Source organism: Herpailurus yagouaroundi, unplaced genomic scaffold (genome assembly GCF_014898765.1).
Source record: "Herpailurus yagouaroundi ecotype Mexico unplaced genomic scaffold, PumYag 159, whole genome shotgun sequence".
Taxonomy (NCBI): Eukaryota; Metazoa; Chordata; class Mammalia; order Carnivora; family Felidae; genus Herpailurus; species Herpailurus yagouaroundi.
In genome coordinates this window covers 52,657,128-52,682,979 of record NW_024412400.1, presented here as the reverse complement: position 1 = coordinate 52,682,979, position 25,852 = coordinate 52,657,128, and the positions used below count along the sequence as shown (strand labels likewise).

At 35.7% G+C, this 25,852-nt stretch overlaps 1 protein-coding gene across 1 annotated transcript in view; it reads right to left on the bottom strand.

Annotated features, from left to right (window-relative positions):
• The window catches only part of RSRC1 (arginine and serine rich coiled-coil 1), a 245,061-nt gene that overhangs the window by 34,385 nt on the left and 184,824 nt on the right, over nucleotides 1-25,852 (bottom strand). The window contains exon 6 of the mRNA XM_040481127.1: nucleotides 10,192-10,228. Within this exon, the coding sequence (XP_040337061.1) occupies nucleotides 10,192-10,228 (37 nt within the window). The remainder of the gene's footprint in view (nucleotides 1-10,191; nucleotides 10,229-25,852) is intronic.

Genomic DNA, 25,852 nt, shown 5'->3' with positions numbered 1-25,852 from the left:
GAAATAACTACCAGGTACCTTGTGGGATTCTTTGCAATGAAGCAGAACCTACAGTGTCCTAAACTAGAATACAAATGATAATAATAATAACACAAATAATAATAATACAATATTCAGTTACTCTGGTGGCTTCAGGAGGGGCTGACTTTCAGTAATGGGAAGTTGGGGCCGGCGGGGGAAGGTGATTTAATGCACTTAGAATATTTACTTTATTCTATAAAGCTTTAACAAGCACATGTGCATAAAAGTTAAAAAAATGAAGTTTATCTAGATTAAACATATATATGAGACTATTAGTAAAATCATGAAAATTGCAGGACATCTTGTTATCTATTTATTAATTTTTTTAAAGATAACTGGCCACCATTTTCTCCTGGGACCATTATGTCTTAAAAATGTAACAACAGATCTTTGGAAGAGAGGGGATGGAGGGAGGGTAGAAAAAGGGCCCAAGTTCATTCTGTTGGACAACTGGGTAATATTTACTAATCACTCTTTGAAGGAGCAATTTTTAATAAACTTGTAACTGATCCAAACATGTCAGAGACATGTCAGTAGCAATGGCATTGTTTCTGACTAGCATGTGAGCCAGTCCTCAGACTTAAGACCTGTAAACTGCCTAAGAAATCATGACAGTAATATGACATTAACATTTAATCCACATTAAAGGTATTTTAATTTTCACACATTCATAGGACACACTTATTTGTTAAAAGAAAAGATTTATGAAATTGATCTTCCAAAAAGAAAAACCTCATGCTGTTTTATTTCATGATCACCGTTTGAAGAAAGTGTCAGTTTTAATATGCACATTTACCCTAAACCTCAAATATATATTGGCTTAGGTAAGAAAAATAAATTAAAATGCTGGGAGGAGACGGATCTATTATGCTGAAGTCCTTATATGAGGTAATAAATATTTTTCATCAGTGTTTAATAAATATATAGACTATATCAGTAATGTCAGCGCATTTTGAGATAACTATATTCTCAAACTCATTTGGACAAATGTCAGAAACATTTTTTCAGAACACAGTGGGGAAATATTAAAATAAAACAGATATTTAAAGATGTAACAGATGGAAGACAAGTGACTTTAGAATAGGGTTTATAACTTCTGTTTGCATTTTCTAGTTCACGTTGTATGTCAACTGAATCCTCAAAAGTATGACAATACTACATTAACTGTGTTTATCCTTGTATTAAATAAAATTATTAGTCTGTGAACTAAACTACAGCAGTTTTGTTTCCAAGTTCTATGCAAAACAACCTAAAACAAAGAGGAAAGGGCTTTTATTAGGATTAGTAGTATTATTGATGAGCAGGTATAATAGCAATGGGCCTGCCTACATTTCTGGCAAGCAGCAACTATATTCTACAAACCACTGATGGGCTAAACAAGCTATTAATGACAGTTGCTTTTCAACACTTAAAATGGTCAGACTGTGTTACCTGACCACAAGGACAAGTAGGTCATCACTCTCAAATGTTATACAATATAAGAAACATAAATGAGACCTCTGTGGGGAGAAAAAACCCACAGGTATGGCTCCAGAGTTCTTTCACTATTCAACTATTAATAGAAAGCAAATCCCACTTAAAGTAGTAAACACTTGTAACCGTTTTTACTAAAAGATTTATCATCACTTATTTAATTTTCTACCTAAGACTGAGCAAGGTATTATTAGTCCTAGTGTCCAGCTTTAGCCCTGAAATACAGAACTTAATATCTGGAATCAAAGAAAGGAGAAAAAAAATGGTCCCTCTTTTACTCTTGCAGAGATAGACAACAAATTTTTCTCCTTGTATAAACCTGTGGAGTGTCCATCTGTCTGGGTTTATGAACACCAACCTATCATTTATAGGCTGCAGAATCATACTCAATGGGTATATGGGGGAAGCCTCTAGATTCTTCATCACATGCAGAGGACCTTGTTCAGTGGATACAGGTCTTTCAAGTCAATGCCTTTCAATGTACCTTTCTTCCTGGTGGCCCCTGGACTAGCAGCTTTATCTCTCTCTTGGGAGCTTGCTAAATGGAGAATCTCAAGTCCCACCCCAGACCCAGAGAATCAGAACCTGAGTATAAAACAGTATTTCCAGGAGACTCATACGCACGTTCAAAACAGTGAAGGACTGACCGAAATCACATGTCCCCCCACCTCCAATTATTTGACTCTTCAGAAAAGTGAACACGGGGAGCCTTAGACACATCATAGTGATCAGGATAATTCACTTCATTCCCCGCCAAAGGGGGCACGGCACAGCAGTCCTTTCAAGTCTGAAACAACCTACAGACTATTTTGAACAAAAAAAGTGACAATTTTTCACATAGCTCAACCTAATATATTCTGATCTCAATGCCTCTTCCCAGAGAAAAGGACAGCATTATTTTTATAGTTTGCTAATGAAACAATAGCTATATTGTAATCAAATGGCAACACTTTATATGTTTTCTATAGTTATAAAAATTAAAATGTAGAAATCCCACTTGACTGCATTAAAAACACTCTAAACAGTAAATGTTTTAGTCCCCATTAAGTAGTTCAATAACTACTCACTGCATTATCTAGAATTTGAAAACATAAGATGGTAGAAAAATATGGAGTCAGGTCCCTCTGACATAGCAGAAGGGAGCTTAGAGTTAATTTTCTACACCTTTAGAGCATCATTAATAATAATAAAAAAAAAAAAGCCAGGAGCAACATCACCTAATAACCACCCACCTCCACTCCTTCAGCCCTTCTGTGTTAACAGACATATATTGGGATCATAACCAGAGGTCTTTAATTTGTATAGGATTCTTCACCAAATAAAAAGTATTATTTAAGTTAATTATGAAATCTAACTAAGCATAACATTATAAGCAGTGTATTCACTCATTTCTAAGTCTTTAAATAGATATGGTCACTGAGCTGTTTGAGATGTTTTGTGTTTAATTCTGCTGACAATTCCTGCAGGATTCCCATAGGAGGACTACTCAGGATTCAAAGTCTACTCAACATTGATTTCCAACATTTTCCATTATGAATTTCTCTTTGAGGTAAAAAATGTTCACAGAGCCCTCCCCATCCTGATAGGAATCATAAGTTTAATACATAAACTAGAAGCACAAACAAAAAATCCCCAGTAAAACAAAGTACAACACTAAAGTGCCAAAATAGTGAACACAGATCTAGGGTTTGGTGTTACCACAGCACCAGCTAGAGGGAAGGGGCTTGAAAGTGAGTGGACTGAAGTGGCAGCCTCAGGAAGTACTGCTTCTCGGAGAAAATCAGATAAATACGTGACAGTGACAAGAAAGAAGAAAGTGAGAAGAAACAAACAGCTAAACAGAAATAAAACATGCCAACCCTTTCATCCCTGCCACACCCCACCAATGGCCATTAAAGAAAATACATTTGTTTTACTACAGAAGCAGGTACCCTTGAACTAGGAGCCCTGTCTACAAAATGTCTAGAATTTTCAAAAGAAAGGAAAGGAGGAAAGAAATCAAATCAACCCCATATAAAGCTATTACAAGAAGCAGTAAACAGAAAATGTAAATCAAAACATTTCAACAGATAAAAATTCTTCCCTTAAAATCAACCCAAAGCACAAGGCTTATTCGGACAAATAAGAAAACCGAGAACATTCAGATATTCAAAAAGTAAGAATAGATATAGAAGAAAAACGATTTCAGAAGTGAAGAATAAATTATAAGGTATCCAAGGAAGGATAAATTTGAATGAAAATTTGCTAAGAAATAGTAAATAAGGGGCGCCTGGGTGGCGCAGTCGGTTAAGCGTCCGACTTCAGCCAGGTCACGATCTCGCGGTCCGGGAGTTCGAGCCCCGCGTCAGGCTCTGGGCTGATGGCTCAGAGCCTGGAGCCTGTTTCCGATTCTGTGTCTCCCTCTCTCTCTGCCCCTCCCCCGTTCATGCTCTGTCTCTCTCTGTCCCAAAAATAAATAAATGTTGAAAAAAAAAATTAAAAAAAAAAAAAAGAAATAGTAAATAAAACCAGGCAAACTAGTTCTTAGTTGTTGGAAAACAAAGTAAAGTAGTACAAAGACTCAAAAAGACTGAAATAGAAGATGAGCAAAGAAAGATTCTATATATAATTATATAGAAAACATGTATAACTGGAATCCCTGAAAAAGAAAACAAAACAATGGAACAGTTAATATTTAGTATTATAATCCAAAAAGTTATTTCCAGAAGTGAGAAAACTTAGGTCTACATATGAAAACAAAAACCCAAAAGTAGTCAGAAATAATCAACTTTGGGAATCATCCTAGTAAAACAAGGACAATGAAAAAAATGGCAATGTCTCAAGGCAAAAAAAAAAAAAAAATCAGGTAATACGCAAGGTTAAGAAAATAAGGCTAGTGCCACAAATATCAAGAGCAGGATAACATTTTCCAGAAAGTCAAGGGAAAAAACTATAAGGATTTTATGTCCAGTCAAACTGTCATTCAAATAGTAAAACCATAGAGAAACAGCTTAGAATGTGCAAGATCTCAAGGAATACTGTACACAGGAGGCTGTCCTGAAGAATATACTAGATGAGTTACACACAAAACAGGGGACAAGGAGGGAAACATCCGCAAACAAGCTGATGGTAAATATGCAATACGGTTAATTTTAGAGGTGATTCTAAAAAAAGGTGACAGCATGGATAGACAGACAGTATGCAAACATCACACATTCCAACAGAGTAGCAAGAATACAAGAAGAAATGGGAGGAAAATGAGGAAAGCAAAGTACAATAGGAGCACTGGCTATTACAAAGATAACAGGTGGGAAGTGAGGGATGCCATTTAAAAGGTTAAGTAGGAATAAGGGATAGTAAAAGCATTATACATTATAAAAGATGTAAATATAAAGGTAACCCCTAGAAAAAAAAACCACAAACCTTTCTAAATTAACAATAATAATAATAATAGCTCTTCATAGACAATTCTCCATAGGTTCTGCACACCTTATATCAGCCAATAGCCTTTCTTCAGAACTATCTTTTCAAAGATGTTTTGTATAGTAAAGTCTTGGAAGATATAGACTCCCCCTTGATTGGATCAGGCAGTTCTGCTACCAAATTAGGATACTAAAGGTAATGTTTTCCTCTTGGGCAAAGTTTGGGCCAATTTTCTGTCAGCCCCTTAAAGAATATTCCCTCAGCTACGACACAAACCCACTGTATGCACCATCACCCCTTGGTACTTGTATGTCAAAGGGAACCTATATAACCATGTATTATGTGTTACCTTTGGTGCTGTTAGTAATACAAGAGCTGTGTCTCTGACCCAGAAATCTCATGTCCTCTGCCAGCATCTATTAAAGTGTGGCAGGCATATAAGTAGGCTAAAATTTCATACCCTTAATAAAGAAGACACAAAGAGAAAAAGAAACATAGTAAATATAATGATACCCACAGTAATTAGGGAGTGATTTCCAAGACAGAGAAAAAAAAAAAAAAAAAGCAAAGTACAAAAAAAAAATGTGCTACATTTTGTAAGACAGAGGAAATAGGAATAATACACACATATACATATATGTACATATATGCTTTATTTCACAAGAAGATGCATAAGAAGAATAAATCAGAGGTTAATAAAATTGGCCATCTATAAAGGACAGAAGAGAACAAGCTAGAAAGAAAGAGGATGACAGCTTTCTGAGAGATGTATTATGTATAGTATTTTGACTTAGTATAATATTTTGAATTTTGGAAGCATGTTAACATATCCAACCATACAGTTAAATCAACAAGAATGGGGACAAAGGCACCTAAAATTGAATACAAACAGAAACATATGCATGCAATCATATTTCAAATGAATTACCTAACTACACTCAAGGAGGAAAAGAACTCTTGAATAAACTTGAAATAAACTGTAATAAACTCTTGAAACAAATCTTGAACTCTATGAAGTTTTAACTTTCATAAGATATGATTGTAGCAATTTCAAAACTATTTTGAATGTATTACATAATTGAGCAAATGGGTAAATGTATTGGTGTTGTTAGGAGTCACAGTTCTCACTGTGAATAAAGGGAAATACAAATGTGAAATGAGGAACAACAAGGAAGAATTCTGTGGTTTGGATTGAAATTGGAGATGTTAGTCGGACTCATAATTTCTTCAAATTACCTACCTCTCAGAGCACCTGGGTGGCTCAGTCGGTTAAGGGTCCAACTCTTGGTTTTGGCTCAGGTCATGATCTCACAGTTCGTGAGATTGACTCCCACCTTGGGTTCTGCGCTGATAGTGTGGAGTCAGCTTGGGATTCTCTCCCTCCCTCTCTCTCTGCCCCTCCCCCACTTGCATACTCTCTCTCTCTTTCTCTCTCAAAATAAATGTAAAATAAACTTAAAAAAAATACCTATCTAAGCATCTAAGTCCCAAATATCAACCTACCTACCTACCCACCCACCTATCTATTTAATCTATGACTAAAAAGTCCAAGAAGTAATGAAATCCCAGAGACAGTGGACATATCACATGTCCAGACCTTGATTCATAAATACCATTTCCCTCTAAATGAAATAGGGTAATTTGAAGAAATAGCTGATTCCATGAGTAGGACAGGGAAGGTTTCAAATGAGCCTGGAACATCTTGTGCCAGAAAATAAAGAAGTGTTTTTTAAAAAAGATGGGGTATGTAGAAACGATCCAAAAGCCATCTTGAAAGGATACTCCCTGGACAAATCTGGGACAAGAAGCATCAAAATAAATAAGAAAAGTAATGGATAATAACCTATTTAATAAGGGGCTCCTGGGTGGCTCAGTCGGTTGAGTATCTGACTTTGGCTCAGGTCATGATCTCACTGTTCGTGGATTTGAGTCCCGTGTCGGGCTCTGTGCTGACAGCTTGGAGCCTGGAGCCTGCTATGGATTCTGTGTCTCCCTCTCTGCCCCTCCCCTGCTCACGCTCTGTCTCTGTCTGTGTCTCTCTCTCAAAGAATAAGTAAAATTAAAAAAAAATTTTTTTAAAATAACCTATTTAATAAAATAAATATCCAAGAGTCCTTGTTCACAATAAATAGAGAAAACAAGAAATACAGGTGGGCTCTTCCTTAAAGTCGAATGCTGACTGCTAAATATGGGAGGCAGTGGTAGAAAATCTCCATTTTACAATCATCAGGCAAAAATCGCCAATGGATGATGAGGCACTGACCTTCAAAGACCCTGTCTAGAACTTTCAACACACACAGGCTTTATGAGTAGCAGACAAGTTTGTGAAAAGAAAAATAAAATAGGATTGGGCAATATAGTAAAAAATTTAAGCAAAGAATGACATGCTGGACAGTTCCCAGGAGAAGGTAGCAACACAGGAAAAAAGAAATGATAGAACAAAGGCTGAATTGAGAGTTTGAGAGATTGTGACAAATCAATGAGATCAGCCCTTGAAGAGATTCCAGGGCAATACAGTCCACCTACCCTACTCTTTTCTCTCCCCACACCTTTTCCTTTCTAGTGTTACAAGAAGAGTCCATAAACACAGAATAAAATAGTAGTACAACCGTGCATGTGTCCTTGTGGCAAGTATAATATGATGCATGTCATTTTTCTTAGCTTATTTATTTTTATTTTTTTATTTTTAAAAGACCTTATTTTAATGCAATCTCTACACCCAAGATCAAGAGTTGAATGCTCCACTGACTGAGCCAGCCAAGGACCCCTTTCTTAGCTTACTTAAATTTATACTTGCTTCTACCCTCTCTTAGAGCAATTTTAATTCTCTATGATAATATAAATAAATTAAAAAAAACAGAAAATTATGGAAACATAAAAAAGAAATTAATACCACCTGTGTGGAATGTTCTTAATTTTATACCATATACTTTTAAAGATCATAATCTATTGTATTTAGCTACACAGCCAATTCAAAGAAGGGCTACAAGTGCTAGGTGGTAAGGGCTGTAAGTATCTTCTCAGCTGGAAACTGAGGAGACACAAACCTACAGAGCCCATAGCTGCTAGACAGACAGGTTTCATTAATGCTCAAATAATAAATTCTTTTTTTTAATGTTTATATTTTTTGAGAGAGAGAGAGAGAGAGAGAGAGAGAGAGAATCCAAAGCAGGCTCCAGGCTTTGAGCTGTCAGCACAGAGCCCGATGTGGGGCTCGAACTCATGAACCACGAGATCATGACCTGAGCTGAAGTCGGATGCTTAACCGACTGAGCCACCAGGACGCCACCCAAATAATAAATTCTTGAGTTCACTTCCGTCCTAGGCAGTTGTGAAGAATATCACTGACTTTACAGGACAGTAGTGCACAAGGCAGTATGATATGTATATAGGTGTGTGTATATAGAGTATTATGTTACGTGTTAATATATTCATGCTATTGTTAATAGTTCCCACTCAGTGGGTCAATTTTACAATGTCAAGCTATAGAGTCTTTTGAACAATCTAAATAAATGCATTAAAATTATCTACTTCACTACCTGTTGTATTAATCCTGCCTCTCTTATCCTAAAATACATTATCTTTGAAATATATTTGATGTGTATGACCCAGATGAAAATGAAATATAACTTAGGATCAAGAATAATTAATAATTACTCCTGACTTTAATAAGTAGCTATGTTTGATCAAAGGTTTTAAGCGTTTTTAGTTGGAAAACTCTTTCTTCAAATAAAATCTTATTTTAAAAATTTAAAAATGTACAAAATAACTAAAAGTGAAACCATTCTGATTAAAGTGGGCAGTGGCAGTCTGGAGTGCCACCTGCTTTGGGGAGCTTTCCTGGCAACCCAAGGCTGTTAGAAAACCAGTGCTGAACAAGATTATAAGTAGAGTATAAATGCATGAAATAATCACTGAAGATGAGTTCATACTAGTAAATATAAAAAAATATAAAATTTAAACTAAAAAAATTAATTATTATTTACTGAGGCATATGAAACAAGAAATATGAAGTCTTTTCAATAAATAACAATTTATAAGTGAGTATAAAAGCTCATTCTGGCACAATGGTAGCTGTTTTTCCTTGTTGTAAGCCCCCCAACCAATACTGGAATTTGTTTTAGATTAACATTTTTATTCTAATGTCCATATTTCCTAAATATATATGCCACTATGAAGTGACAAACTGGGATTCAGGAAATAATTTCAAATAATAACAGTGTTATTTACTTACTACTAATCTGGACAAACATATAGTTGAAATATTCTAAACAAGGTTGTTACATATAGCTTCTTAATAATTAATCTGTACTTATTAAGACCATTTTTTTTAAAGTCTAGCTTTCCTCAGTTTTCTTTAGCTGTTGAAAGGAAAACTAAAAAAACCCTTCCAACTCTAAAACTACTGTACGTCAAAATGAAGCTGGCTCTTGCTACTGTTTGTTTTAGTGGGAGCAAACAAAAGCACATTAATAGTTAACAAAGCTACAATATGATATAGGAATGAAGTCTCGCATTAAAAAAGTACTTAGATTGTATTTACAAAAGAATCTCTATCATTAATTATTCAACATTTGGATTTGACCAGAAACCAGAGCATGACTTTATAATGCTCTGTTTAAATGAACTACTTAATGTTGTAATGAACACTCAATGCAGTGAGCTAAATGAATTTTGGACCTGGTATAACACAACAGTTTCTCTAATTTTTTGATCAATGGACAGATTCTAAGGTTAAGTCAGTCTGAATTTCATTTGTACTTTAAAAATGTTTACTTAAACCAAAAATTCCGCATCTCAATTATTTTATATTCTAAAACGGAATGTAGTTTAAACCGATGCATTATTCATAAAGCAGAGACATCAGGAAAAACAAAGCTGTGCCCTTCTTTCAAAGCCGTTAAATTGCTAAAACATACCATATTTATGCATGCAATATTTGATTGTGTTTTTCTTAAAACACAAGCTTGTTTTTGTCAGATCAAGATATGCCAAAAATTCTACACCAAACATTTTTGTTTATAATTAAAGCAATCATCAATCCAAGGATTGTCATCCATTTTATTTCATCTCTACATCAAAAAAAAAAAAAAAGTAATTTAAAAAATTTTTAAATTCCCTTGAAATGATAAGATAAATGAAAATGTAAGTGCCTTCACATAATAACAGTAAGCTGACCCTTTGGGAAATGGTTGACTTTCTCAATACAAGGTATTCAAAGCTCATTCAAAAGTGTTCATTTAGAATGCAGATATCAAAGATGATGCAAATGTTCAAGAGAAAATTAGAACTTACCAGATGTTCTAATCCAGCTTTGATGTTTCCGGATTCCCTAAAATAGAAAAATAAAAGTTCTAAATAGTTGCTAAACACTTGTCTGCTATAATTTACATTTACCTCAAATATGTTTTATAAAACCTTATGATTTTTTCATATACCTTCACTAATGTTCACAATAACACTGGTTTGAAGGACAAAACAATTTCCATCAAAAGGAAACAAATAACTTATTTACATCTAATAGTATTACCACTAAAACTGGTAATCCACTAACAGAATGTTTCAGATTTTTCAGTAAGCAGAGAACAAAAGGAACTCAAGTGTACTATTATTTTACTATTCACAAAACATCTATTTATTTCACATTAGCTCTTTCATTAGAATTTGTTTTCTCCAACATTTATTACAAAATGTTCATACAGATTCTATCTACCACCTAGATTCTATAATTGACATGTTACTTTTTTTTGTTTTACCAAATATCCATCCACCAATGGTTTCATTTTTATATAAAAAAATATACACATAAAGAATATGTTTGTGACTATATAGCTAAGTAACTAAATATTAACAAGTTTTTCCCTGACATTAATTTTATTAACTTAGTGGACTACAAATCAGGACCTGTTGTAATAGTAAAAAACAAAATCTCATCAAATAAGACACAAACATCAAATATCATGATATATTTTAAATATTTAACTTCTTGCTTTTCACTGTAAAAGGACTGCTGATGGAACTAAGTAACAAAGATAATTTAAATATATATTTGGTAAAATGTGGCTAATAATTGGATTTTTTCCCTTGATTCTGGTTTATACTAGTTTATTAGTGACAAACGGACTTAGAATTTCTTCACTCAGACCAAGTAGCATTTTAATTCCATCATAAATACCAAGCTTTGTATTTTTAATATGAAAGTATAACTTATACTACATTGCAGAAAATAATTATGAAACATCCAACAACAGTATTGCATTCATGATGTTTAATCTTTCCCTCACACCTCTTTCTTTCTCTAAAGGGGCCCCAAGTTTACTTTTCTTCTCCTTATTTCTATCTCCAATTTTCTCTGCCAAAAATATACTTATCTGTTTCCTTTGCCTTGCTACACAATCTTTCCAAATTTCCCTATCGTTTTCCCCTTCAGATCTGCTGCCTGAAAACTATACTCATGGCTTCCAACTTTTGCTCTCACTGCCCAGTCTGGCATACTGAGAATAAATCACAACATCTACTGATTAGGACTCCTCTTTAGCCATTCTCTTCTCTACTTTCTGCTTCTGGCAATCGTATCAATACTATATATTCAACGCTTAAAAATGTAAGGATTTCTGAAACTCATTCTTTGGATGCAGTCCTAATGACAAATGACAGAAATACATTGTAGAGATATTTAATTGTATACGTACATAAATAATTATTTTTAACTTTACTGTTATCAAGTTAATTCATTTACTTGAACTAGAAGTCAAATAAATATTTATGTTTTCATAAGGACATTTTCATACAGTCACTGTAACTTATAATTTAAACAAAAAAATAATGCATATAGTGAAAAATCTGACAGTGCAATATGTGTGTGCACGCACAACAATAAAGTCTTCCTCCCACCACTGACTCCCAGTTCTTAATCAGATATTAGCTCTTTGTCTTTCTAACGATATTCTAGGTGTGTGTGTGTGTGCGCGCGCGTGCACGCGTGCATCCTTCTTCTGTTTTTTTTTTTAACCCAAACAGAAGCCTACTTTACTCAGTTTTGTACCTTCACTTGGCAGTCTAACTTGAAGTTTGCACTATATGACATGCATCTACTTCATTTTGTCCCCATGGCTACAATGTCACGTAATGGTTCTTATTAGAAAATAACACGGCAACAAAAGGAACAAAAACTGCTCAGATTCAAAGTACAAGTCCATAATTTACTATGAAACCACTGGGACTAGACATCCTTCATCAGAATGTTCTGGATTTTAGAAACGTAATAAGGTATAGAGAGTATACTGTATGTCATGTAACACTGGCAGCAGGGTTTGAAGCAGCATCTCATCGTTGTCCACATAAATAATTGTGAAAGAAACACGAATGTCCACCCAAATTGGGATAAACAAAGACTAGGAATAACTTCATTTCAGGGTTGGTTTTGCTATCAACTGAGTTTGCTACAAGCTCAGGGAAAACCTCCCAGTATTTTGAACTATTTGCATTTTGGGATCAAGGATAAGAAACTGTTCTTGGGGCACCTGGGTGGCTCAGTTGGTTAAGCGTCCAGCTCTTAATTTCGGCTCAGGTCGTGATCTCATCATTTGTGGGATCGAGCCCCATGCCGAGCTCCATGCTGACAGCACAGAGCCTGCTCTCTCTCTCCCCCTCCTCTGCTTGTTCTCTCTCTCTCTGTCTCAAAATAAATAAACTTAAAAAAAAAAAAAAAGTTTGGTTAGACTATTGCTTTGTTATATTTCCAAGTGATTCTTATTTAGGAAATAGGCATTTTGAATAGTACACCTGAATGAAAACTAGGGATCATCCTTGACACATGCCCTTTCCTCCACTACCAAATGTAAGCAAATGTAATCAACCACAGAGTAGAGTCTTGGCCATCTAACATCCTTAATTACCATTTTGATTTAGCTACTTCTTTCTATCCTCAGAGTACCTACTTTATTTTAGGCCATCATCTTTTCTCTCCCAGGCTACTGCAAAAGCCTCTTGATGGGTCCCGATGGCTCCTACCTTGCCCCATGTCAATTCATTCTCCGTAATACAGCAAGATCTTCCTAAAATGTAAGCTTGATCATGTCATTCCCTTTTTAAAAGCCACAATATCCTACTCCACTCTAGTTCACTTATTCCCTCTGTCATCTTGCCAAAGCTACATCACAAAGACTGTGACAGCAATAGCCATAAGAAATTATTACCCTGGCTTCCCTTACCACTAAACCACTTGCTCTCTCCACCTGAAATACTCCTCTTCTAGTCTTTCCTTACCTAGCTTAAAAACAAAAACAAAACAACAGCAACAAAATATCCCTAAGGACTCAATCCATACTGGCAAGGAAACGTTTTCCCTTCCTCACAAAAAAACTAATCAACTCTTCCCATGTGTTCTCATCACATAATTTACCTCACTTTACTATTAATACCTATTTACTTTCCCACTGACACCACTAAAATGTCCCAATGACACCCTGAGAACATGGATTGCATCTGTAAAATTTTTATATCCCAGCACCCAATACAGTGCCTGCATCGGAGTATGTATTCAACTAATAAGGATCTGACATCTAAACACGAAGACAAGGTTGAATGGAGAATCAGCAGCAACCAGTTCAGGTGCCTGAGAGGTTCTACCCGGCCCTACTCTATCTCCACTCCACACAAGTGAGCAAGGCCAACTGGAACAGTGAGCAGTTGTGTGGGAAAGTAGTGTTAAGAGTTGTTTGTACGTGTGTGGTGTGTGGTTGTTTTGTTTTGGTTTGTTCTATTTTGGTTTTGAAGGAGTATGAGGACACTATGGAAAATGTAGCTGACAGAGGCCAGAGTACAATGCTAGAGGCTTCACACACTAGTTTTTAAATTATCCCAGAAAAGCACACGTCAGATCTGAGATTTTACCCCTCTAAAGTTATTAGCCAAGGCAGCTGATTGTTGCAAAGAAATAAGAGAAGTCCATAAGGTAAACTGTATGACCTCTGAGGGGAATAAGCACAGGAATAAAAAAAACAACAAATGAGCAACCTCATCCAGAGGAAAAAAGAACAAACTGGGCAAGAGTATACTGTAAGCATACTAACATCTTTAAAGATAAAAGGTTTTTAGAAACTGAATACCAAAATAAACAGTTATGAAGAAGAATCAATATGAGATAGCGGGTACTAAAAATACAGGAGTTTGAGGGGGTGCCTGGGTAGCTCAGTCTAAGGCTAAGTCTCTGACTTAGGCTCAGGTCATAATCTCACAGTTCATGAGTTTGAGCCCGGGGTCGGGCTCTCTGCTGTCAGCGCAGAGCCCATTTCAGATCTTTGCGCTCCCTCTTTCTCTGCCCACGCCCTGCTCATGCTTCCTCTCAAAAATAAATAAATATTAAAAATACATATATTTCAAAAATACAGTTGTTTGAAATAAAGAACTCCGAGGACAAGTTGAAAGCATAATAGCTACAGAGAATAAGCTGATGACCTGGTACACTGGGTGGAGCTCTCCCAGAAGGCACAGGAAAGGGATGAAAAGACAGAACAAATAAGAGATAAGAATATAAGTGTCAACATCTATATAATATGAGAACCCTAGAATGAAAGCAAAGGCAAAATAGGAGAGAAAATATATTTGAAGAAATAATGACAAAAAATTCCCAGATATAAAATCTTAGACTGAAAGGGTACAAAGAGTAGTGAACAGGATAGTTCAGAGAAAATCCACAGCAAAGCATAATATAAGGATAATTAAGACTGCTATAGATCAAGAACAAAGGCTAAAGCTTCCAGAAAGAAAAAGCATACCTCTCCATACAGGAAGAATAACACTGACATCAAATGTCTCAACACTACTGCTGGAGTATAAACTATGGAATATGAACTTCCAAGACAAAGTGTTAAAGGAAAAGGACTGTGAACCTGTAATTTTGATACTGCTAATAGTTATTATTTAAATTGAAGAAAAATTCTCAGCATGCAAGCTTTCAGGAAATTCACTACACAAAGACATTATTTGAAAGAAGTTCTAAAGAATGTAACACAGTAAGAAGACAAGTAAATTCAGGATGAAGCAACCAGACAAGGCAAGTAAAGGTTGGATTAGAACATAGTAATTATTGTATTCTAAGCAATTAGTAACTATAAAGAAAACTACAGAAAGTTCACCCAAATGAGGTGGAAACAAAATGCCAGAGAAGATTCTCAGATTGGGTAAGAAACAAAATCCAGCAATGTGTCATTTACAAGAGATACATAAAACAAAAGGATTCAGAAAAGTTTCCAAAAAAGGGAGAGTAAAAGATATAACCAGGCAAATTTGAACCAAAAGAAAACTGGGGTAGTAAGTTTCATGACAAAATATATTTAAGCAACTCCTCCTCCAAATAACATACCTACATATATACCTTTTGAGATATATATATATATATGAAAAAGGACATTCTATTCTAGTAAAAGACATAATAGATTAAGAAATGTTTATTTATGTCCAGAAGGTTTACATATTCCTAAAATTTAATATGTATCATAGATTGCGACACCAAAATTTCAACAAGTTTTCTATGAAAATCAATTTTCTTTAGCCTTACTTTGGGCAGAAAGACAAGGAAAAGTGGCCACCTCAAAACAACACAAAGAAAACATCATGAGTACATAAACTCTACACAAGACAGCATGATATATAACCCTGGCTTCAGAAGCAGAATACCTAAACTCAAATTTAAGCTGTACTACAAAACAGTTGCATGAGCTTGGTAACAATCCAACTTCTCTGAGCTAAGACTGTCCACCAATGATATGAAGACTCTGTTAACACTTGCCTTACTAATGCAGACGGGGGCTGTGAAAAAAGAAGATAATACATATGAAGGAACACTATAAACTGTAACGTACTATAGAAATCTGTTTTTATAATACATATTTAAATACAAGTCTTAAAGTGGCTCCAAAAGTCTTAATAAAATTTTTTTGAATAGAGAGGCAAGATCCAAGACATTGACATAGGGATCTTGCAACAAATGGTATAAACTCTGTCCTCTTTAGTGGTCTGTCTCTTGGGTTGTCCCTGTCATGACTTCATCAATATTTGTGCAACTCCTTTTGCCCTGTGCTGAAAGCAGACTTAATTCAATTATAGGTCTCAAAACTGATAAAATGGTCTTGAAGTGGAAAATGGGAAGAAATTATTGGCAAATGAATAAAGATTTGTATCGAACTAACACACAGGAGTACAGCAGGTCTTTTTTTAATCATTCCCTGTCTTAAATCTTCTGGGAACCATGAGTTTCCCTTCCCCTCATGCAGCACATCGATTTCTGAATTAGACTGCAATATTAAATAATTAATATACTTGCCATGATTGATGTTTTGCATTAGTTGAATATTAGGTTATCAATCAAAATCCACTTGGTTTAATGTAATAATATTGAAAAAGTGTCATGGGCTGTTCATCCAATTTGTAGTTGAGGCAGCACAGATAGTAATGTTGACATTACACGAGGCTCTAAAGCAGGAAGTGCAGTACTGGGCTCAACATGTATGAGGCAGACATTTTGAAACTAACTGGGATGAGGCTGAGGTTGTCCTAAATAAACCTGGTGGCACCTGTCAGCTCCAATATTAGGTCTCTTTTGAGCATAAAGATGCCATGCATCAATCATACCATGGCAGGCAAGAAAAAATTTAAAAAGAAGGATACTAATTTAACTTTGTGGCACACATTTCATTATTTTGCCAAAGGAAGCATGTTCTAAATCCAGAAACTGCTGCTATGTTAAAGCTTATAGCCTCTCAGGAAATATCTAAACAAACAAAGATTTTTTTAGAACTAGGAACAATATTACACCAAAGTGATAATCCAGGTTTTATAATGGTCTAAGGGAATCAGGTCAAAGAGTCACAATTAACAATAGTATTTGTGAAAAACTCTATTCCTTCTGATGAAGGCATTCTTCCTTATTCTCCATATTTTGCACGTATATTTGCAAAATATAGGTTTAAATTTTTAAAAAGTACTTGCCTGTCCCAGTAAAAGCAAATGATTTTTCTCATTCCTTATTACATCTGAAATCTATTATGGATTTGTTTATAAAAGTAACAGTTTGGGGTGGGAGGGAGGGGAGGGTGGGTGATGGGTATTGAAGAGGGCATCTTTTGGGATGAGCACTGGGTGTTGTATGGAAACCAATTTGACAATAAATTTCATATATTAAAAAAAAAAAGAAGCTCAAATATAGGACTATAAAAAAAAGTAACAGTTTAAAAATAAATTAAATAAATAAAAGACATCCAAAGAAAAGTGACTCTTTTAGGTGGAGAGTAGAAAAGTTAACAAAATAAATATAAATCAAAGCCATTTCATAAGGCAAGCCAAAATCCAGTGGGTATTTAGTTATAAAATACTCAGAAACCATAATGAAGGTAACTAACTAAAGTAGCACTAAGTATCATTTCACTGAACAAGTCTTTAAGAAATAAAAGATTAAATATATTTATGTATTATCCCATATAAAATGTACACACACATTATAGAAAACAGAGTAATTCCTAAATAAAAAATTTTACAGGTTTTTTTTGTCATGAACTAATATATTATCCACTTCTAAAAGATTACTGTGCTGTAGTTTCCTATAGTTATATGATGAGAGTCTTATCACAATTTTATATCTCTTTCATAAAGCAAAAATCTACATGAGGTTTTTGTCTTTTTTTTTATGTAATGGCAGACAAGGTTTTTAAAATCCTGACTTACAAATAAAAAAAAAATCTATATCTCCCATCTCAAATAATCACTAATAATTTTACATGTGTATGTCATGTATCAAATGTTATTAACAAAAAATTTAGTAATATATATTAATCTAAGAAAACCATGGGTTCAAATTCCAACTCCACTACTTACTAAATAACTTTGTCAAGTTATGGATCTTCTCTAATTTTTTCATTCTTAAATTCAAATAAAGGATTAAAAAAAGAATCAGCATGTATATAGAAGTTACTCAGTAAAGACTGATTCAATATGACAGACCAATAATGAACCAATGAGTGCATTCCACTTTCAAAATCAAGAAATATCTTTATAGATGTTAGCTTTTAAAAAAAAATTTTTTTTAAATGTTTATTTATTTTTGAGAAAGACAGTGTGATGAGAAAGGGGCAACGGGAGGGGGAGACAAAGAATCCGAAGCAGGCTCCAGGCTCTCAGCTGTCAGCACAGAGCCCGACGCGGGGCTTGAACCCACAAACCGCAAGATCATGCATGACCTGAGCCTAGTCCAACGCTCAACTGACTGAGCCACCCAGGCGCCCCTTACAGATGTTAGCTTTTTAAATCATCTCAAAATCTGTTCTAACTGTAATACCTATAAATGAAAGTCAGTCTACTTTTCAAATAACAAATACATATAAAAAGCTTAGCCCAATGGCTAGCATACAATAAAAATACCATGTATATCCCGATACAAGCACATTCTAACCTGATCTCTTTGAAAGGAGCAGAATGATAAAGTGTATTGAAAAAGTAAACAAAAATAATTTCTCAATTACCTGATGTTTTTTACATTTTAATCCCAATAAGAAACATACAGAATATCAGCTCTAAGTTCCAAAAAGATCTTTCCGGAATTCTCAATTTCAACTTACCAGTTTGGTTAGAATTCTTAGCATTTTTCTCCTGATTGGAGAATAACTTACATATCACTGGCTCAAAATGTATATTCTTATGTTACTGCAGTTCAGTATTTTTTACAAGTAAGTTTTTATCTCCTGTTTGCAATAAATTATGCTCTAGAACTTACAAATCATTTGCACAAATAACTGTAGCATGGTTACTGAATTTTAAATGTACTATTCTTTTTTCAAGATTCTTTAGTTAGTTTTACAAGTATAAGTGAGCATCCAGTCAACATATTAAACAGCTGAGGACTTAAGATACACACTGAGCTTACTGTGACGGGAAGGTGAACACTTAAGTTGGTATGTGTCAATTAAGCCATTTACTGTCACTCGCATAAACAGGTTCTAAAGTTCACAGAAATGGTATACAAAGGAAAGAAAAGAGATTTCAATGTTTTTGCAGTTGTGTGTGTTCTAGAGAACAGTTTCAGAGGAAGGAAAACTAAGAGAATTCATCATTAATATATCTGATCTAAAGAACTGCTAAAGGAATACTTCAGATACAAGAGAAATTATACTAGAAAGAGACTTGGAACAGCAAGAGTGAACAAGAGAAATAAATTTACTGAGCACCCTTATACCTATCTCCATAATAAATTCTGAGTAGATATAAAATAACAATAACATAACCAAACATCATCAACAAAAAAAAGTACAAATATTAAGATAATTTATCTATGCCTTAGATATTTAAAACTGTTTTGTCAAACCAAGACTGTTACACAAAATAGCTAATGTCCATGCAAGGTAGGAGAATGCATGTGAACATGCTACCTTTCTGCTATTTCTCACATGCAGGATTAACATTCCTAGTCAATGACAATCCTCTTTCTCACTGAGACCAGCTGTAGCTCAAGAATCTTTCTCAAGATGGTGCTCTAAGGAGTCACTACCATTTGTCTTGAGTTAGCAGGTGAGATGCAACCCATTCACCACAACCCCCTTCAATCCATGTTCTTGATCTAGCCCAAGAGAAGGACTGGTTGCATGTGAGCAGACTGGGTAAGTAGAAAAGAAGAGGCAGGGAGAGTGAGCTCAAAGGCCCCACATAACCTGGTAGAGGTCAAGTAAGGAGAGTATCCAGCCCAGAATAGGTGCAAGAAAAATATTACTTACAGTCTTTAATTTTAAATAATTGTTATTTTGTAAGTTTTCAGGGCCATCATGTACAATTGTGCATGTTGTTCATGAGAGAGGAAAAAAGGGAAAGAAACAGCAGTGGCAGCTAAAAGCTACATACAGTAAAACCTTGGTTTGCGAGCATAATTCATTCAGGCAACATGTTTATAATCCAAAGCACTTGTATATCAAAGCGAATTTCCCCATAAGAAATAATGGAATTCATATGATTCATTCCACAATCCAAAAATATTCATATAAAAATGATTACAATACTGTAATGTAATATAAAGTAATAAAGACAATACAAAATATAAAGAAAAATAAATTAACCTGCATTTATCTGTGAAAACCTTCGTGGCTGGTGTGAGGGAGACGAGAAAGAGGAGGGTTACTATGTAGGATGACTTTCACTATCACTAACAGAATCACTGCTATCTGAATGGCTGAATGGAATCTTCTCTGCGTGGGGGCCACTGTATACCCTCACACAGATGTTCACGACAGTACAGTATTAATAAACTCTTGTCATATACTGTATTTAATTTAACTGGCAATAAGGCAGCAAGGGCAAGGGTCTATATCTGCAGGCAGCCTGACTTAGAATGAAGCAAAGCCTTCCTAAGCTTCCTTTTGTACGGAAAAGCAAAGAACTGTCCATAGGTGCTTTGAAGTGACAAAAAACACACTAGTGCCAGTTGTGGGCACCTTCCAATGTTCTGAAAAATCACTGATTTCTGCCAAACACCATGGGCTGAGACCGAGCATCTGAGCATGGGAGAGGATCACCCACAATCCCGCAGTGAGAGAGTGGGGGAGTGGAGAGAGAGGGAGAGAGAGGGAGAGAGAGGGAGCAAGAGGGAGGGAGAGGGAGCAAGAGGGAGGGAGAGGGAGAGAGAGAGAGAACCATTAGCTCAGTTGCAATCATGTGACATTCGGCATCACAGACTACTTACATTGCAAGACATCACTCGTTAATCAAGTTATAATTTATTAGAGGGGCTCCTGGGTGGCTCAGTTGGTGAAGCATCTGACCTCGGTTCAAGTCATGATCTGGCTCCTGAGTTCGAGCCCTGGGTTGGGCTCTGTGCTGACAGCTCAGAGCCTGGAGCCTGCTTTGGATTCTGTGTCTCCCTCTCCCTCCCTCACTCTCTCTCCCTCTCTCTCTCTCTCTCTCTCTCTTTCAAAAATAAATAAACATTAAAAAACAACTTTATTAGAAATGTTTGATGTCTTGCAGAACACTTGCAGTACAAGTTACTCACAATCCAAGGTTTTACTGTACACCCAAGCAGTGTATCCTGGTGTGGTACCACATCCACAGGAAGAAGGGACATCATTTTGTAATATGCACAAAGGTGTCATATGGGCTAGCAGTAGCCCTCTAAAAAACAAATGCTTATTGTAGAAAAATTCAAAATCACATCTGGTTCCAATGAAGGAAAAAACAAAGATCACCTGAAATCCCATTAGCCAACATATTATCTCAAAATGTTTTATATTTTTCCTCCATTCTTACGCATATGCACAAATACACCAATTTTTGTCTTACAAAAATGGGATCATCAGGGCGCCTGTGTGGCTCAGTCAGTTGAATGTCTGACTCTCTTTTTTTGTTTGTTTATTTTTGAGAGAGAGAGAGAGAGAGAGAGAGAGAGAGAGAGAGAGAGAGAGACAGAGAGAGGCAGAGCATGAGCGGAGGAGGGACAGAGAAAGAGGGAGACACAGAGTCCAAAGCAGGCTCCAGGCTCTGAGCTATCAGCACAGAGCCTGATGCGGGGCTTGAACTCACAGAACTGTGAGATCATTATCTGAGCCAAAGTCGGACGCTTAAGCGACTGAGCCACCCCAGCACCCCAAACTTCTGACTCTTGATTTTGTCTCAGGTCATGATCTCAGGGTCATGGAATTGAGCCCCACGTCCAGCTGAGTGTGGAGTCTGCTTAAGATTCTCTCTCTCCCTCTGCCCCTCTCCCCTGCTCTCTTTAAAAAAAAAAAAAAGATCATCATTGATTGTCTTCTGTGTAGCTTCAATTATTTCACTACTTAATTACATATTATAAACAGCTTCTCAGGTGTTAACAAATGTATTTACATATAATTTTTTTTTCTGCTAACCTACCATTCTGCTCATAGATGCACAATAAGTTAATTTATCTATTACTGTTGGACATTTGGTTTGTTTCAGATTTCTTATTCTAAATAAAACTGAGGTATAAAAATAGAATAACTGATCATTACATTTAAAAATCACTTGTAGGGGCACCTGGGTGGCTCAGTTGGTTAAGCTGCTGACTTTGGCTCAGGTCATGATCTCACGGTCCGTGAGTTCGAGCCCCGCGTCGGGCTCTGTGTTGACAGCTCAGAGCCTGGAGCCTGTTTCAGATTCTGTGTGTCCCTCTCTCTGACCCTCCCCCGTTCATGCTCTGTCTCTGTCTCAAAAATAAATAAACGTTAAAAAAAAAATTTAGGGGCGCCTGGGTGGCGCAGTCGGTTAAGCGTCCGACTTCAGCCAGGTCACGATCTCGCGGTCCGTGAGTTCAAGCCCCGCGTCGGGCTCTGGGCTGATGGCTCAGAGCCTGGAGCCTGTTTCCGATTCTGTGCCTCCCTTTCTCTCTGCCCCTCCCCCGTTCATGCTCTGTCTCGTCTCTCTCTGTCCCAAAAATAAATAAACGTTGAAAAAAAAAATTTAAAAATCACTTGTGAATTTTATGTAATGTTAACTTCACCTGAAGGAATGGGGTTAAATAATTCTTAAAAGGGGAAATAAACCAGTATATTTCATCTCTGTTCTTAAATCTAAATAATTTAAACTTACATATTTATTATATTTATATAAACATAAAGTTTATATAAATATAAATATAAACTATAAATTTATAAAATTTTATACAAAAATATAAATATATTTATGTAAATATAAACTTGTATTTAAATATAACTTAAACTTTCATTATCATTTATAATATTTTAAATTTAAATACAATTAAAAATAAACTTCTAAATAAACTAAATAAAATAAACTTGGACTTAGAAAAGTCCATTATCATAAAATTGTGTCCCAACAACTTCATAAAACCAATATCTAACTATATGGAATACAGAGTCAATAATCCTAAATAAAAGGTAACAAATATATATAAGTATTCTATTAATGTCTTCAGTTGCTAAAATTGAGAGAAAATGCAACATGCATATATTTTTTCCTGAGAAAAGCAAATTTTCAGTAACTCAGAAACTAATGTTTCAAGTATTAATGTCCTTTTTTTTTTAAGTTTATTTATTTATTTTTGAGAGAGAGAGCAGGTGAGCACACAAGCAGGAGAGGGCAGAGAGAGAGGGAGACACAGAATCTGAAGCAGGCTCCAGGCTCTCAGCTTACAGCTCAGAGCCTGATATGGGGGCTCGAACCCATGAACTGCAAGATCATAACCTGGGCCCAAGGCAGATGCTCAACCAACAGAGCCACCCAGGTGCCCCAAGTATTAACATCTTTTGATGCTTTTTGTCTTCCCTCTGATGTTCTCCTGTGTAACTACCCTGATACTCTAGCAGGAAACAAAAAACTAAGGTGTGACTTCAAGCAGGTAAGTACCCAATAGTGCTAGGAAATAAAACTCCCAAAATTCTTTCTTTGTTTAATGAATAAAAATACTCAGTCTAGACTTCATGATTCTTGCTCAAATCACACAATTTTCCATTTCCTAGAGACTTCTTTGCACTTAATCTTTGATCATGTTATTTGTCTAAGTAAACCAATCTTCTCATAAATTCTACCTCTGAGGAAATATGAAATAGTATGTGCCAAGCACTGTGGTAAGTGCTTTACAAGAATTAGCTCATTTAATTCTTATAAATTAAGTATAAAACTACTTAGATGAGATCACTGAGGCTGAGAGAGGCTAGGTAGATCACACAGTACAACTCCATCAGCGACTAAAATGTAGATTTGAAACCAAGCAGCCCGAGTTCATTGCCCAAATTTTAATCAAGAGAGAATTTATTACCGTCAATCTCTAAACAATAACCTCAACAAGGAAACAAGATTCTACGGTATTCTCCTACTCCTTAATTGGAACCATGATTGGGAAGGAGACTACAAAGGGGTGAGGATTTAAGGAAAAATGAACACTGACCCTTACTGACTGGCTAATATCTGCCAGGTGCTAAGCTTACTCATCTATTTAAAATCTCATTAAATTCTCACAATATTCACAAAAAGAAAAATATCAGAGTGCACAAATCTTCAAGATAAAACTAAATGTCATTTTTTACCTAGCAAACAAAGATGAAAACGAATGACAATGTTTCCAGTGTTAGCAATAGTGTGTAGAATCAGGTATGCTTATATCCTGCTGACAAGAACAAAAAATAATGCAAGTTTTCCAGAGGGAAATTGAAAAATTTCAAATTCTCAATAATACACATAAAACCTTTGACCTAATGGTTGACTTCTTTGGGTTTATCTCAGTGATACATTGATCAGAATGTTTTAAAATCTCAATTCAAGTTAGTTAACATACAGTGTAGTCTTGGTTTCAGGAGTAGAACCCAGTGATTCATCTCTTCTAACATACAATACCCAGTGCTCATCCTGAAAAGTGTCCTCCTCAATGCCCATCACCTAATTAACCCATCCCTCCACCCACTCCACCTCCCCTCGAGCAAGTCTCAGTTTGTTCTCTGTATTTGAGTCTCTTATGGTTTGCCTCCCTCTCCGTTTTTATCTTATTTTTCCTTCCCTTCCCCCATGTCCATGTTCATCTGTTGTGTTTCTTAAATTCCATGAGTGAAATGATATAATATTGGTCTTTCTCTGAGTGACATTTCACTTAGCATAATACACTCTAGTTCCATCCATATTGTTACAAGATTTCATTCTTTTTAATCTCCAAGTAGTATCGCATTATATATACCACATCTTCTTTATCCATTCATCAGTCGATGGACATTTGGGCTCTTTCCATAATTTGGCTTAGTCAATAGTGTGCTGTAAACATTGGGGTGCATCTGCCCCTTTGAATCAGCACTCCTATATCCTTTGGATAAATACCTAGTGGTGCAATTGCTGGGTCATAGGGTAGTTCTATTTTTAAGTTTTTGAGGAACCTCCATACTGTTTTCCAGAGTGGCTGCACCAGTTTGCATTCCCACCAACACAGCAAAAGGGTTCCCCTTTCTCCATATCCTTGCAAACATCTGTTGTTTCCTGAGTTGTTAATTTTGGCCATTCTGACAGGTGTGAGGTGGTATCTCATTGTGGTTTTGATTGGTATTTCCCTGATCATGAGTGATACTGAACATCTTTTCATGTGTCTGTTAGCTATCTGGATGTCTTCTTTGGAAAATTGTCTATTCATGTCTTCTGCCCATTTCTTCAATGAATTGTTTTTTGAGGTGTTGAGTTTGGTAAGTTCTTTATAGATTTTGGATACCAACCCTTTATCTGATACATCATTTGCAAATATCATCTCCCATTCCATCGGTTACCTTTTGGTTTTGTTGATTGTTTCCCTCACTATGCAGAAGGTTTTCATTCTGATGAGGTCCCAACAGTTCATTTTTGCTTTTGTTTCCCTTGCCTCTGGAGACATGTCAAGTAAGAAGCTGCTGCAGCTGAGGTCAAAGAGGTTGCTGCCTGTTTCTCCTGTAGGATTTTGATGGTTTCCTGTCTCACATTTAGGTCTTTCATCCAGTTTGAATTTATTTTTGTGTATGGTATAAGAAAGTGGTCCAGATTTCCCAGCACCATTTGCTGAAGAGACTGTCTTTTCTTCCACTGGATACAGTTTCCTGCTTTGTCCAAGATAAGTTGGCCATATATTTGTGGGTCCATTTCTGGCTTCTCTATTCTATTCCATTGATCTATGTGTCTGTTTCTGTGCCAGTTCCATACTATCTTGATGATTACAGCTTTGTAATATAGCTTGAAGTCTGGAATTATGATGCCTCCAGCTTCAGTTTTCTTTTTCAATAATATTTTGGCTATTTGGGACCTTTTCTGATTCCATACAAATATTAGGATTGTTTTCCCTAGCTCTGTGAAGAATGCTGGTGTTATTTTGATAGGGATTGCATTGAATGTGTAGATTGCTTTGGGTAATATCAACACTTGGAACCTGGGTGCAAAAATTCTCAACAAGATACTAGCAAATCGAATTCAACAGTACACGAAAAGAAATATTCACCAT